Source organism: Chiloscyllium plagiosum, unplaced genomic scaffold (assembly GCF_037043375.1).
Source record: "Chiloscyllium plagiosum isolate Xiang-an unplaced genomic scaffold, Cpla_swu_hap1 HiC_scaffold_39, whole genome shotgun sequence".
Taxonomy (NCBI): Eukaryota; Metazoa; Chordata; class Chondrichthyes; order Orectolobiformes; family Hemiscylliidae; genus Chiloscyllium; species Chiloscyllium plagiosum.
This window is the reverse complement of record NW_028270177.1, coordinates 41,074,006-41,090,229: the sequence shown is the minus strand read 5'-3', so window position 1 is coordinate 41,090,229 and position 16,224 is coordinate 41,074,006. Positions and strand designations below refer to the sequence as shown.

The 16,224-nt window shown below is 48.5% G+C and overlaps 1 protein-coding gene across 1 annotated transcript in view; it reads left to right on the top strand.

The window, feature by feature from the left end:
• Positions 1-16,224, top strand: part of cers3a (ceramide synthase 3a) — a 96,555-nt gene that overhangs the window by 61,663 nt on the left and 18,668 nt on the right. Inside the window, exons 7-10 of the mRNA XM_087981335.1 lie at positions 4,764-4,856; positions 7,775-7,903; positions 13,625-13,731; positions 14,658-14,811. Coding sequence (XP_087837461.1) covers positions 4,764-4,856; positions 7,775-7,903; positions 13,625-13,731; positions 14,658-14,811 — 483 coding nt within the window. The remainder of the gene's footprint in view (positions 1-4,763; positions 4,857-7,774; positions 7,904-13,624; positions 13,732-14,657; positions 14,812-16,224) is intronic.

Genomic DNA, 16,224 nt, shown 5'->3' with positions numbered 1-16,224 from the left:
CTCTCTCTCTCTCTCGCGCGCGCGCGCTCCCTCTCTCTCTCTCCGCGCGCGGCGCCCTCCTCTCTCTCTCTCTCTCTCGCGCGCTCTCTCTCTCTCTCTCTCTCGCGCGCGCTCCCTCTCTCTCTCTCTCGCGCGCGCGCCGCGCGCGCGCGCGCGCTCCCTCTCTCTCTCTCTCGCTGCAGCGCGCGCGCTCCCTCTCTCTCTCTCGCGCGCGCGCGCGCTCCCTCTCTCTCTCTCTCGCGCGCCTCTCTCTCTCTCTCTCCTCGCGCGCGCGCTCTCCTCCCTGCTCTCTCTCTCTCGCGCGCGCGCTCTCCCTGTCTCTCTCTCTCTCGCGCGCCGCGCCGCCCTCCTCTCTCTCTCTCGCGCGCGCGCCTCTCTCTCTCTCTCTCTCTCTCGCGCGCCCTCCCTCTCTCTCTCCTCTCTCTCGCGCCCTCCCTCTCTCTCTCCTCTCTCTCGCGCGCGCCCTCTCTCTCTCTCTCTCTCGCGCGCGCTCCCTCTCTCTCTCTCTCGCGCGTGCGCGCGCGCTCCTCTCTCTCTCTCTCGCTCGCGCGCGCGCGCTCTCTCTCGCGTGCTTCCTCTCTCTCTCGCGCGCGCGCTCCTCTCTCTCTCTCTCTCTCTCTCTCTCTCGCGCGCGCGCTCCCTCTCTCTCTCTCTCTCTCTCTCTCTCTCTCTCTCTCTCTCTCTCGCTCGCGCGCGCTCTCTCTCGCGTGCTTCCTCTCTCTCTCGCACGCGCGCTCCCTCTCTCTCTCTCGCGCGCGCGCTCTCGCTCTCGCTCTCGCTCTCGTGCGCGCTCTCGCTCTCTCTCATGCGCGCTCTCTCTCTCTCTCTCTCTCTCTCTCTCTCTCTCGTGCGCGCGCTCTCTCTCTCTCTCTCTCTCTCGTGCGCGCTCTCTCTCTCTCTCCGTGCGCGCGCTCTCTCTCTCTCTCGTGCGCGCGCTCTCTCTCTCTCTCTCGTGCGCGCGCTCTCTCTCTCTCTCGTGCGCGCGCTCTCTCTCTCTCTCTCGTGCGCGCTTCTCTCTCTCTCTCTCGTGCGCGCGCTCTCTCTCTCTCTCGTGCGCGCGCTCTCTCTCTCTCTCGTGCGCGCGCTCTCTCTCTCTCTCGTGCGCGCGCTCTCTCTCTCTCTCGTGCGCGCTCTCTCTCTCTCTCTCTCGTGCGCGCGCGCTACCCCTCTCTCTCGCGCGCGCGGCGCGCGCTACCCCTCTCTCTCTCTCGCGCGCGCGCTCCCCCTCTCTCTCTCGCGCGCGCGCGCTCCCCTCTCTCTCTCTCGCGTGCGCGCCACTCCCCCTCTCTCTCTCTCTCGCGCGCGCGCCGCCTCCCCCTCCCTCTCCTCGCGCGCGCGCGCTCCCCCTCCCTCTCTCGCGCGAGAGAGGGGGGGAGCGCGCGAGAGAGGGGGGGGAGCGCGCGAGAGAGAGAGGGGGGAGCGCGCGCGAGAGAGAGAGAGAGAGGGGAGCGCGCGCGCGAGAGAGAGAGGGGGAGCGCGCGCGCGTGAGAGAGAGAGAGAGAGAGAGGGGGAGCGCGCGCGCGCGCTGAAGAGTGAGAGGGGAGCGCGCGCGAGAGAGAGAGAGGGGGAGCGCGCGCGCGCGAGAAGAGGAGAGGGGGAGCGCGCGCGAGAGAGTGAGAGGGGGAAGCGCGCGCGCGAGAGAGTGAGAGGGGGAAGCGCGCGCGAGAGAGTGAGAGGGGAAGCGCGCTGCGCGCGAGAGAGTGAGAGGGGGAAGCGCGCTGCGGGCGCGAGAGAGTGAGAGAGGGGGAGCGCGCGCGCGAGAGAGAGAGAGAGAGAGAGAGAGAGAGAGAGGGGGAGCGCGCGCGCGAGAGAGAGAGAGAGGTGGAGCGCGCTCGCGCGAGAGAGAGAGAGAGAGAGAGAGGGGTGAGCGCGCGCGCGAGAGAGAGAGAGGGGAGCGCGCCTGCGCGAGAGGGAGAGTGGGACGCGCGAGAGGGAGAGTGGGACGCGCGAGAGGGAGAGAGAGAGAGAGGGGGAGCGCGCGCGCGCGCGTCGAGAGAGAGAGGGGGAGCGCGCCTGCGTGAGAGAGAGGGAGAGGGAGCGCGCGCGCGAGAGAGAGAGGGAGCGCGCGTGCGAGAGAGGGGGAGCGCTCGAGAGAGAGAGAGGAGCGCGCGCGCTCGAGAGAGAGAGGGGGAGCGCGCCTGTGCGAGAGAGAGAGGGGGAGCGCCTGCGCGAGAGAGAAGGGGGAGCGCGGCGCGCGCGCGAGAGAGAGAGGGGGCGCGTGAGGGAGAGAGGGAGCGCGCGCGCGAGAGAGAGAGAGAGAGGGAGCGCGCGCGAGAGAGAGAGAGAGAGGGAGCGCGCGCGAGAGAGAGGGAGCGCGCTCCCTCCCCGTCTCTCGCGCGCGCGCTCTCCCTCTCTCTCTCTCTCTCGTGCGCGCGCTCCCTCTCTCTCTCGCTCGCGCGCGCGCGCTCCCTCTCTCTCTCGCGCGCGTGCTCCCCCTCCCTCTCTCGCGCGCGTACGCGCTCCCCTCCCTCTCTCCGCGCGTACGCGCTCCCCTCCCTCTCTCGCGGCGCGCTCCCTCCTCTCTCGCGCGCGCTCCCTCCCTCTCTCGCGCGCGCGCGCTCCCTCCCTCTCTCGCGCGCGCGCACCCTCCCTCTCTCGCGCGCGCGCGCACCCTCCCCCTCTCTCGCGCGCGCGCTCCCTCCCTCTCTCGCGCGCGCCCTCCCTCTCTCGCGCGCGCCCTCCCTCTCTCGCGCGCGCCCCTCCCTCTCTCGCGCGCGCCCTCCCTCCCTCGCGCGCCCCTCCCTCCCTCTCTCGCGCGCGCGCGCCCTCCCTCCCTCTCTCGCGCGCGCGCGCCCTCCCTCCCTCTCTCGCGCGCGCGCGCCCTCCCTCCCTCTCTCGCGCGCGCGCGCCCTCCCTCCCCTCTCTCGCGCGCGCGCGCCCTCCCTCCCTTTCTCGCGCGCGCGCGCCCTCCCTCCTCTCTCGCGCGCGCGCGCCCTCCCTCCCTCTCTCGCGGCGCGCTCCCTCCCTCCCTCCCTCTCTCGCGCGCGCGCGTCCCCTCCTCCCTCCCTCCCTCTCTCGCGGCGCGTGCTCCCCTCCCTCCCTCCCTCTCCTCGCGCGCGCGCTCCCTCCTCCCTCTCTCGCGCGCGCGCTCCCTCCCTCCCTCTCTCCCTCTCTCGCGCGTGCGCTCCCTCGCTCCCTCTCTCCCTCTCTCGCGCGCGCGCCGGCTCCCTCGCTCCCTCTCTCCCTCTCGCGCGCGCGCGCTCCCTCGCTCCCTCTCGCGCCGCGCGCTCCCTCGCTCCCTCTCTCGCGCGCGCGCTCCCTCGCTCCCTCTCTCGCGCGCGCGCTCCCTCGCTCCCTCTCTCGCGCGCGCGCTCCCTCGCTCCCTCTCTCGCGCGCGCGCTCCCTCGCTCCCTCTCTCGCGCGCGCGCTCCCTCTCTCCCTCTCTCGCGCGCGCGCTCCCTCTCTCCCTCTCTCTGCGCGCGCGCTCCCTCTCTCCCTCTCTCGCGCGCGCGCTCCCTCTCTCTCACGCGCGCGCGCGAGCTCCCTCTCTCTCTCTCGCGCGCGCGCTCCCTCGCTCCCTCTTCCTCTCTCGCGCGCGCGCGCTCCCTCTCTCGCGTTCTCTCCCTCCCTCGCTCTCTAATTTGTTTGCCATCCGTCATGCATCACCGAAACATGCTCTTTGGCCCAACTCATCCATGCTAACCAGGTTTCTCAATCTGAACTAGTCCCATTTTCCTGCATTTGGCATACTTCCTATTCATCCACTTGTCCAAGTGTCTTTTCAATGTTGTAATTGTACTTCTGTCACCTCCTCTGCAAGTTGTTTCATTGGTGCACCACCGTCCATGTGCAAACCTTGTCCCTCAGTTCCCTTTTAAATTTTTCCCCGCTAAACCTTCCCCTCTAGTTTTGGTCCCCTCTATTTTGGGGAAAACTGCCGTGGTGGGTTTTTAACCCACATCCCCAGAACATCCATCTGGTGTTCTGGATAACTAGTCTGTTGACATTACCATTATGTCATTGCCTTTCCCTGCTACAGAATGGCATGATTTCTACAGCTTGACATAGCAAAGGGAACAATTGGGGTATTGAACACGGTTTCAGTTGCAAATGAATTCTTACCTTTTCCTGACCTGATTAGATCATTGAATTGTTTCCTGCATTGAAACTAGGATCCTACTCCTGCTGACCATTTTGACTACCTCCAGCCAATCCCTTTATTGTGACTGTAGCATGATCTTTTTCAGCCGTGCCTCTCTCTGACAGGGATGCTTCCCTATACCTGGTCAGCTCATTCCCACTGCAGGCTGGAAAAGTTAACCTGTATGTGGAAGAAGTTGTTTCATTGTGACATAGGTGCAATTAAATTAAATTTACAACAATGTAACTTGCTGATTAAATAATTAAACTGTAGCATAACTAATGCAGTTTGATCCCAATTCTTTGGGCAGAATCCAATGGATTAGTTTAGTTGTCCATTTTACATTCAACCTGATCTTCCTGTGTTCAGCTTTCAGAATAGATAGTATGGTGTAAAGTTCATATTGCATCTGATACTGTGGTGGGCTCCATTGGAACATTGAGAATGACCCTGAGGGAGGTTTTAAAGTGCTGTCCGGATGTTAACCTGCTGTTGGGATAGTGCACCTGTACAGAATCAGTTGAATGCAACACCTAGTAATTTCTATAATGTTAACTGATCACAACATCCACAATTCTGAAGAAATCTCCCTAAACTTGAAGCATTAATCTGTTTCTATCTAACTGACTATAAATGAGCCTTAGAATTTCATTTTGTTCATGTTTCTTTGTTTTCTTGACAGACACTGTTACCATCACAGTATTGGTACTATATAACTGAGCTGAGTTTTTATTGGTCACTACTGTTCAGTATTGCATCAGATGTAAAACGAAAGGTAAGATTTTGAATCATTACAATTCATTTAGTGTAATGCCAGCACATTAAATTGAATTTCAGTGTCTTTCTTTTGTAAAGCTCTAGGATCAGTTAAGAAAGTTTTATTGGGAAGCAGTTTTGAGAGTTAGAGTCCAGATGGATAGATGCTACAGGTCAGCCATGATGGAATTGAAAGGCTTCACAGGCTCAGAGGGCTGAATGTAATATCCTGCTTCCTTGTTTTTTTGGAGAAACATTGAGTTACATACATTCAAATTGCCATCATTCAAATTTATGTTAAAGCTTTGTAATTTGAGGTTGAATCAATGGCAAAGGTTCATCTTTGGAAACATGCTGTGGGTTGAAGTAACCTGACTGGCCAAGCATAGTGAGAGGTTCTATTCCCAATATTGGTCAATGATATTAAAACCCAATTCCCAATCCACTGACAGTGTTGCCTCACCCAATGATCTGTTGTTAGACACTTCAGACTAGGTTCCTTTGGCTGATCTGGAAGTTTTGATCCTCTGAAGATTTCAAAGTATAACAGCAAGTTCCTCTATCCATATTTTTCTTGAATAAAATACATTGAGCTTTTTAACATTCATCTGAACCATTGTCATTTTATTAAAGATTAATTCATGTCCTTTAAAATAGTGCCCTGTTTGTTGTCACTATTTTAATGGCAACCATTACCGCCTAGTTTTTGTATCATCTGCAATTTGGATACATTATCCCTCTCCATCTGTATCATTACTTTAGATCTTCATTGGTGACCCTGTAATGCTGAATGTAATTTTTTTTTTGGCTGTGAAAGTGAATAAAATATATTTATGTAATGTCTCTGCCATTTTCTCACTCTCCATAATTATTTCTCTTGTTTCTGCCTGTAAGAGATTAATGTTTACTTTAGTTACTCTTTTCTTTTGAGATACCAGTAAAAAAATCTCCCCAGCTGTTCTTCTATTCCTAGCCAGTGTACTCTCATTGTGCAGGAGAAACATTACCAAGGTTGCACTGCAATTTCTTTGATTGTGCCCAGTAATGGTCACTTACATAGGTGGAAAGTGAATTTCCTCTACAGGCATCAACCATTGTTCTGTAGACGATATTCTGTTTAATGGCCTCCATTATTCAGCCAGGAGGACGATATGAGTGGCTATTGTGCGGGCTGACACTACCTGTTGCCATCATAGGTAGCAAGAGAAGGGAGACAATGTTGTAGCTTTTGGAAACATTGGTTACGCCACAGCTTGAGTCCTGTTTTCGGTTTTGGTCACCACACTTTCAAAAGGATTTGATTGCACTGGATGGTGTGCACAGGAGGTTCACCAGCATGTTGCCTGGCTTGGAATATTTTAGCTACAAAGACAAGCTGGGTAGGCTCAGGTTGCTTTCTTTAGGGCAGAGAGGCACCTGATGAGGTGGTGTTAGGGTGAATAGAAGCAGCTGTTCTCCTTAGTTGAAGAGTCATTAATGACAAGGCATAATTTTAAGGTAAAGGGGCAGGACATTTAGAGGAGATTTGAGGAACCACTTTATCAGTCAGAGGGTGGTGGAATCTGAAATGCATTGCCTGCAAAGGTAGTAGAGATGGGAAACCTCAAACTTAAAAACGTTGGGTGTCACTGGCCAGTCCAAGATTTATAGCCTGTCCCTAGTTGTCCTGGAGAAAGTGATTGTGAACTGTTTCCTTGAACTGATGCAGTCCATCTAATGTAGGTAGACCCACATACCATTAGGGAGAGAGTTCCAGGATTTTGATCCAGTGGCAATGAAGGAACACACATGTATTTCCAAGTCAGAATGATGAGTGGCTTACAGCGGAACTTGCAGGTGGTGGTGTTCCTGTTAATCTGTTGTCCTTGTCCTTCTGGATTGTACTGGTTGTGGGTTTGGAAGGTGCCGATGAGGGAGCCTTGGTGAATTTCGGTAGTGCATCCTGTAGATAGCATACGCCATCTTCAGCGGTGGAGAGAGTGAATATGGTTCCAATCAAGTGGGCTGTTTTGCCCTAGATGATGTCCATAAGACCATAAGACAGAAGTGGAAGTAAGGCCATTCGGCCCATTCAAGCCTACTCCGCCATTCTATCATGGCTGATGGGCATTTCAACGCTACTTACCTGAACTCTGGATCACCCGGAGGAAACCTACACTGATGCATGGAGAATGTGCAAACTCCACACAGGCAGTGGGCCGAGGCTGGAATTGAGGCAGCAGTGCTAACCACTGAGCCACATGCTGCCCAAGTTTGCTCGTCTTTTTTTTGTGATTTTTATACAGGAATTCCTAAATATCTCAAACTGAAGCTTTCTGCGGTCCTTAATAAAGAATTAATAATCTGATAGAATCAGTCAATCAGTTATGTGCACAATTCCTTCCTGAGAAGTTATTTGAAAGCTTTTGAAACTCAGCCAACTATTAATAACCGAATCAGCTGTCTAAATAAATCAATGCTGCTCCAATGCAGCCTATTGAAGTTAAAAAGCAGAACTTTTATTTTCTATTTCAAAGCAAATGCCTCATTAGTTGAAGAATTCGACAGCTGGGACTCCACTATGATTCATGACTCCTTGGAGATGCTGTGAGCCAGGTGTACCCTCAAGGAGTTGTGGAGATTTGAACTTCCTGTCCCTACATTGGAACCAGCAATGATGTGAGTGGTTACCTCTCTGCCACCCCACATCTAGCACAAGGGGGACAGGAATCCCAGAATCTGATCCTGTCCACTGTTTTAAAAGGGTTTCCAAGTTGGCCTGATTAAGTGTAAATTCAGCATGGAGCTTCTATTCTCTGCCCTCAATGGGTTAGAACTGTCCAGGTATAACAATTAACTAGCATTCTAAATGTTGTGGTTCTTAATCAAGGAAGCTGATTGTGTGATGTTTTTCCTTGTGTTTATATCCATTGACTGTTGCTTTTACTAATTGATTAGGATTTTAAAGAACAAGTAATTCATCACTTAGCAACCATCATCCTGCTGAGCTTCTCGTGGTGTGCTAACTACATCCGCGTGGGAACCCTGGTGATGATTGTCCATGACTCATCTGACATTCTGCTGGAAGTAAGTGAACTTAGAGATATAAATATTATAATCAGCCCTGTATTCTGCATATCTACCTCAGGATGAATGAGTATTTAGGCTCATTTAAATATGTACAACTTATACCAGCTTTATTTGGATAATCACTGAATACAACAGAAAAGCCTATCAGATGATGTAAAACTGGTCACTGACTCTCTCCAACTTTTTTGCCTTCCTGTCCAGGACCAATTTCAGTTCCTACAGTCCCCACAAAGAAAGCGGGAGGGATTGATGAGGGTGAGAGCACAGCACGGGCTCTTCAATATTGTGCCGACCCTTTATCCTATTCGAAGGTCAAGCTAATCTATGTATTCTTCATTTTACTATCATCTATGTACCTATCCAGGAGTCGCTTAAATGTCCCTAATGCATCTGACTCTACTACCACTGCTGGCAGTGCATTCCATACACCCACCACTCTGAGTAAAGAACCTCTGACATCTCCCCAAAACTTCCTCCTTAAAATTATGCCCCCTCGTGATAGCCATTTTCACCCTAGGAAAACGTCTTCGGCTGTCCACTCTATCTTATACACCCCTACCAAGTCACCTGTCATCCTTCTTCGCTCCAGCGAGAAAAGCCCTAGCTCCCTCGACTTTTCTTCATAAGACATGCCCTCCAGTCCAGGCAGCATCCTGGTAAATCTCCTCTGCACCCCCTCTAAAACTCCCACATCCTTCTTATAATGAGGCAACTAGAACGGAACACAATATTCCAAGTGTGGTCTAACCAGGGCTCTATAAAGCTACAGCATAACCTCACTACTTTTAAACTCAATCCCCCTGCTCATGAAAGCCAACACACCATACACCTTTTTTACAACCTTATCAACTTGGGTGGCAACTTTTGAGGGATCTATGACCTGGACCCCAAGATCCCTTTGTTCCTCCACACTGTCAAGAATTCTGCCTTTAACTCTTAATCCACATTCAAATTTGACTTTCCAAAATGAATTGCTTCACACTTGTCCAGATTGAACTCCATCTACCACTTCTCAGCCCAGCTCTGCATCCTGTCAATGTCCTGTTGCAATTTACAATGGCCCTCCACACTATCCACAACTCCACCAACCTTTGTGTCATCAGCAAACTTTCTAACCAACCCTTCCAGTTCCTCATCCAAGTCATTTATAAACATCACAAAGAGTAGAGGTCCCAGAACAGATCCCTGTGGAACACCACTGGTCATCGAGCTCTCGGCTTTCAGTCTACTACCACCCTCTATGGGCCAACCAATTCTGTATCCAGATGGACAGGTTTCCCTGTATCCCATGCCTCTTTACTTTCTGAATGAGCTTACCATGGGGAATCTTATCAAATGCCTTGTTAAAATCCGTGTACACCCCATCCACTGCTCTACATTCATCAAGATGTTTTGTCACATCCTCAAAGAATTCAGTAAGGTTTGTGAGGCATGGACTGGCCCTCTCAAAGCAGTGTTGACTATCTCTAGTCAAACTATGGTTTTCTAAACAACCATAAATCCTGTCTCTCAGAATCCTCTCCAATACGTTGTACACCAACAAACGTAAGACTGACTGGCCTGTAATTCCCAGGGTTATCCTATTCCTTTTCTTGAAAAAAGAAATAATGTTTGCCACCCTCCAATCATCTGGTACTACTTCAGTGGACAGTGAGGATGCAAAGATCATCACCAAAGGCGAAGCAATCTCTTCCCTCGTTTCCTGTGGTAATTTTGGGTTGTTGTGGCAGGGGTTTGTGGTCAGGATACTTGGAAAGATGGATTTTCCATAGGTCCCATTTAATACCAGGTCAGGCAGCATCCAGGGAACAGGAGATTCGACGTTTCGGGCACAGGCCCTTCTTCAGAAGAAGGGCCTGTGCCCGAAACGTCGAATCTCCTGTTCCCTGGATGCTGCCTGACCTGCTGTGCTGTTCCAGCAATAAAGTTTCAACTTTGATCTCCAGCATCTGCAGACCTCACTTTCTCCCATTTAATACCAGGGCTTGGTTAGTGTTTTTGTCTTGGTTCCCAGCCAATATCGGATTGGAAGCCTTGTCTGACAGTTCCAGCAACAGAGCACAGCTGGAGAGGGGAAAGTAAGGAGAGAGGGTGTGGGATCTTGGATAGGTTTCAGGAGGAGGATCATAGATGAGGTGGTTGAAAAATATTGAGATTATTACAATGGTAGGTCTATAGAAATATTGGGAGAAAGGAAACAGTTACAAAGAGATGGGAAAGGAGTGTGAGGCAAATAGTGATTGAAGAGTACATGCACATTGAAAGGGTCTCCGCTTACCCACGCTGTGGATTTGGTACCATCATTGTGATGTTAACAAGTTTACCAACAGGCTAAACAGGTGTGTTGGAAAGGACTTTCAGGTTTCCATGGAGCAATCTTCACCTACTTTAAGCTGCTAGGTTTTCCAAAGTTTGGGATCATCAATATCAGGGCTCATAGCAGAAGCAGTAATACAGAGACTTGAACAAGCTGCCCTCCCATCTATTCAGCCCAAACTTTGGGTCCACTACGAAGATGACACCTTTGACATCACAAAACGGAACAAATTAGAGGAAACATACAACACCATCAACAAAATCCTGACAGGCACCAAATTCACAAAAGAGGAGGAGAACGACAACAGACTCCCATTCCTAGATGTGACATTTGAACGGACAGTTAATGGAGAGCTTCAAACCATCGTCTACAGAAAAACAACAAACTCAGACCAAACATTTAACTTCAGAAACATTCATCCCAACCCCCCCCCCAAATGGAGCTGCATCAAGACATTATTTCAACGAGCTACATCACACTGCAGCATCAAAGAATTACAAAAAAGCAGAAGAAAAATAATGATACAATGTTTTCAAGAAAAACAGGTACCCAATAAACGCAATCTGCCAATTCCTCAGAAACCAACGCAAACAAGCAGACACAACACAACCAAAAACTATAGCCACATTACCTTACATCAAAGACGTATCAGAAATGACTTCCAAACTACTCAGACCCTTTGACATCATGGTAGCCCACAAACCTACCAACATACTACAACAGTGACTAATGAACCTAAAGGATCCAATAGATCCCACCAGCAAAACTAACATCATTTACAAGATGCCATGCAAGAACTGTTTTTAAAAAAAAACATCGGACAAACTAGCAGGAAACTTGCCACCAGGATACATGAACACCAACTGACCACCAAAAGACACGACCCACTATCACTAGTTTCTATACATACAGAAAAAGAAGGACAGCACTTTGACTGGGACAACACATACATGCTAGGACAGGCGAATCAAAGACATGCACAAGAATTCTGAAAGACCTGGCATTCTAACCAGAACTGGGAATGACATCACCCACCTTGAGAAACCAAGACCAATAAATACAGAGGTGGAACATACCACCAGCGCTTCACCGGAGACTCTCACTGATTATGTTACCTAGTCATGGTGATGAAACATTTTGTAAACAAACCTTCAAGCTCAGCAAGCTAACTTGCATCAACCTGAGCTCCAATTCTTCTCAAAAACCATCTCCTGATTCACCAAAGCCTGTACACCTTCTTTGAGGCACAAGTCGGGTGTGTGTGGTAGAATACCCCAAACTTGCCTCGATGAGTGCAGTTCCAACAACACAAGGACAGAGCAACAGACACATGGGAACACTGTCATGTGTAAGTTTCTCATCCTGGAAATATATCACCTTCGCTGGATCTCCTTCCCACACGTGAATTGCAGCGATTTAAGGCAGCTCAATGCTACGTTGTCAAGAACAAGTAACGATGGGCAACAAATACTGATCTTACCAGCAATGTTCACATCCCATGAATGAATCGTTAAAAATGATTTTTTGGGATGACCAACTTTTGAAAACATTGACACAGGAACATGTCTCTCATGTTTATTAAATGGACTGACCACCATCCAAGACTGAATTAGTGATTGTCAGAGATTCTGTCTTGATTTGATGTATACCTGCACACAGCATAACAAATATTAGGGATGCCTGTGGATTGTATGTTGTTCTGAACATAATTTACAGTAAAATGTTTTAATTTCATCTGTCATGCCTTGTAATTAACTGTATTGCCAGAGCTTTGTTAGAAAGCGTCATTGGAAAAGCGCAGCAGGTCAGGCAGCATCCAAGGAGCAGGAGAATCGACGTTTCGGGCATGAGCCCTTCTTCAGGAATTCCTGAAGAAGGGCTCATGCCTGAAACGTCGATTCTCCTGCTCCTTGGACGCTGCCTGACCTGCTGCGCTTTTCCAGCAACACATTTTCAGCTCTGATCTCAAGCATCTGCAGTCCTCACTTTCTCCTAGAAAGCGTCATTACCTATTGAACATCTTATGGGAGGTGAAATTGAATTATTTTAAATTGAACTCTATGCAGATCTTGGTGAGTCTAGAGAACTGCAAACAAGGCCATTCAGTCCCCCATACATTTGTATCAAGTGAAATCATTAAAATGGACATTGCACCACATATCGGCACTGTGGCTCAGTGGTTAGCACTGCTGCCTCACAGCGCCAGGGTCTCAGGTTCGATTCCAGCCTTGGGCGACTGTGTGGAGTTTGCACATTCTCCCCATATCTGTGCGGGTTTCCTCCGGGTACTCCTGGTTTCCTCCCACATCCCAAAGATGTGCAGGTCAGGTGAATTGGTCATACTAAATTGGTCATACTAAATTGTCCATAGTTGTTAGGTGCATTTTAATGTGTCACACATAATTATAGCAGACCCAAATTCTTCGCATCTCTCACAGTCACAGATCCATCATAATAATGGCTCCATGCTGGGGTAAATTTCCTCCAGTTACACTGCCAGAAAAAAATGTATTCAAAGTCTTGCATAAATCATTTTTATGGGGATTTTTAGGTGATTATTTTTAACTTGCTTTCTTTGAGACCATACCTAAATGTTCTTGTTTCTTTCAGTGCATGTTTGTGACATCACTATTGAAGCAGGTGTACAGGAACCATGGTTAGGCCCTGATACTTTATCCTTCATAATTAAGGAGGGTTTTTGTAGGCTGAAACTTCTAATGCTTCAGTTATATAGGATGTACAATTAGAGTTCCAAAAGGTAATGTACAGGAACTCTGAAATAAAAATGGAATGTTTGTTTAAAATTGCTGACTTGATAACCAGCAGCTGTGAAGAGAGAAACCAAGTTATTGACCCCAAAATCTACACCCCATCACCATCCCACAATGCCCAAGCAGCAAGTGAGGGTGTATTTTAATAAATGAATGCTGAAAGTAATGTCAGGCCACTCAACATCAGTGCATATGAAACCCCACTACTTCTTCTTCCCCCCCATCCCCACCCCACCCTGGATCAAATTTGATCCCTTCTCGTTTGTTCATAATAGCGCAGTCTGACCACCATTCCCCAAAAATGTGGCCCCATCCAATATAGTTTGGGTCTCTCTATCATCCACCTGCTGATGTTCTTTGGCCCATCCATTGCAGCACACTGCACTGGGTGACTATTGGGCAGGAGGCCCAATTGAAAATTCGCATGATGCTATTTTCAGCCTCTCTGTAAATCCTGACGTTCTAAAGATTTCTGCTGCCTTCAGATAAATCAGTGAAGTTGCATGCAGACATTTAAATAGTCCTGATTATGAATTTGATAAATATATGTGCTCATTGAAACATGAAACTGTCCATTTCATTTGATTTTGCTGTAAAGTGATTAACATTGAATCCTGATTTTTCTGACAGTCTGCCAAGATGCTTAACTATGCCGGGTGGAAAACCATTTGTAACTCGCTCTTCATTGTCTTTGCTGTGGTATTTATAATCACCAGGCTTGTCATCTTCCCTTTCTGGTGAGTATCAATATAAAACCCTTTTCTTTGTGACATCAGGAAAGAGGTGGTTTCAGGCATTGGTTGCTGTACTTACTCTGTAACATACTGCTCAACAGAAATTCACTTTAAAGGACAGTGAGTCCAATTAGCAGTGTATTGAGAACAGAGATTTTTGACCAAGTAACACACAACATATTATGAGGACTGTGATGAGGGACTTCAGTTTTGTGAGCGACTGGAGAAACTGACGTGGTTTTACTTGGGATAGGAAATGTTAAGAGGAGATTTAATGGAAGTGTTTAAAATCACAAGTTATTTCTGGTGATGAAAATAATTGCTTATCAAGGGACACCGATCCAAAGGAATTAGAAATAATTTTGGCACAGTGAGTTGGTGAGATCAGGAACACACAGTCTAAAAGGATGATGGAGACAGAATTAATATAAACTTTCAATTGAATATTAAATAAATACTTGAAGAGAAAAGGTTTGCAGGATTAAAAGGAAAGAGCAGAGGGAATGGGGCTAATTGGATAACTCTTCCAAAGTGGGATGAGAGACCTCTTATGGTTCTCTGCCCAGATGTTCTATCATTTAACATACGGTATATGATCATGAGGACAGCTATTGGGGTGTTGTGATGAGGGCAGTCTAACTTGTCCTGTGCTGTCTTACTATAATCATTTGTTGCAGATCTCATAGAACAGAATAAGAGGACATTTTCACTGCAGTGGTTTCTGTCTACGATAACTTTTTTCCACCAATTCTGTTGTGAAAGAAAAGCCTAAAGCTGTCTGGCATATTCCAGAAGTAGTGCACATCATTTCAGGATTGAGTCAAGATTAAAATTCTTCATTAATGGTCTCCAGAGTACATCCAGAGCACATCTGGACAGATGGGATTTACTTTAATGTGGTAACGTTTAACCTGTATTCTTATCAACAGGATCATTCATTGTACTTGGGTCTATCCAGTTTATCACTATCCTCCATTCTTTGGATATTATTTCTTCAACGTCATGCTGGCTGTCCTTCAACTGCTCCATATTTTCTGGGCATACCTCATCTTACAAATGGTTGCAAAGTTCTTCTCCAGCAAAGTAAGTTGTTTCTTGACATTGAGGAATGTTCAGTATGTTGAGTTCTCGAGTTGCCTCTGTCAGCTGTAGGTACAAGCAAGCACAGAGACGTGTACTGATACTGGGCAATTCCAAACATTGCAAGAGTTTGTGTTTACATGAATGGTTCAAGAATTCTTCAATTTCCCCATGGGCAGCACGGTGTTTAGCTTGACCGACTCATAGTGCAAGGGACATCGGTTCAGTTCCAGCCTTGGGTGAATGTGTGGAGTTTGCAGGTTAAGTGGATTAGCCATGTAAATTCCCCTGTAGGGTTCAGGAATGTGCAGGCTAGGAGTTTAGACTATGGTTAAACTACAGGGATAGGGTGGGGGGGTATGGGTCTGGATAATATGCTGTTTAGAAGTTCTATGCAGACTCAATGGGCCAAATGGCTGCTTCCTGCACTGTCGGGATTCTCTGATTCTTCTTGTTCAGTTCTGTGGGAGTGTTTGCCTATACCCTGCTTAATTTACCTTCATCGTTGAACTCGCTCAAAGTGCCTCAACCACAGCAGAAGTAGAATTCTGTCATTTTGGTATCGGACTGAGCAAAAGTCCTCAGCTTGGCTGTGCGTATCACTGGGTCAGTGGATAGATAGGAAAACTAACTGATGTCCATTGAATTTTCTATCTATGGTAAGAAGGTAGACCTTTAGTCTCCTTATGGTAATGCAATGAGTTTCTTAAGTAATTCAATTTTTTAATATAATACATGTATTTGTGCATATTGTGTAACATTAATGATGAAAACAATCTATATCCCTGATTAGTTAGGGGTAAAGATGAGTAGGACAGCTTCTGATGGTGCTGTGCAATGTTTCATCTCAATCTTTGATTGAAACCGTAACCCAAAGGACAACAACTTTTGACAGTGCTTCCCTTAGCCCTGACAGGGGGTGTGAAAAAGTGGGGGGAGAAACACCTGTAGCTATTTTTATTTTTTTGACTGATTTTCAGTTTTGTTCCTCCTCCCTTTGAATCTGCTCTCAGGTTTCCCTCCCCATCAAAGGTGTTTAAATCTCCCCACCAGCCATATCCCAAACCTGCCTGCCATGATATCGATCTCTCCACATATAACGTGTATGGTTCATACAGGACCTGATACTTATTTTTCACTAACACCACCACCACCCCCCCCCCCCCACCTCTTAAAAAAACTGATCTTTAAGGAATCTGAGGTCCTCCCTCCTGCATTCTCTCTCTAGCCACATGTTCCATTATGCAAACCTATTTCTCTTCTGACTAGCCCATGATAATAGGATAAATGCAGTGATTACTGTCTTTGAAGACCTTTATTGTTCCTTCATCACTCTCTAAACACTGGCTGCACTCTCTCACACTTTCTTTTTCTGTGTCTTTCTTTCTTTCTCTCTCTTATCCCTTCTCTCTCTCT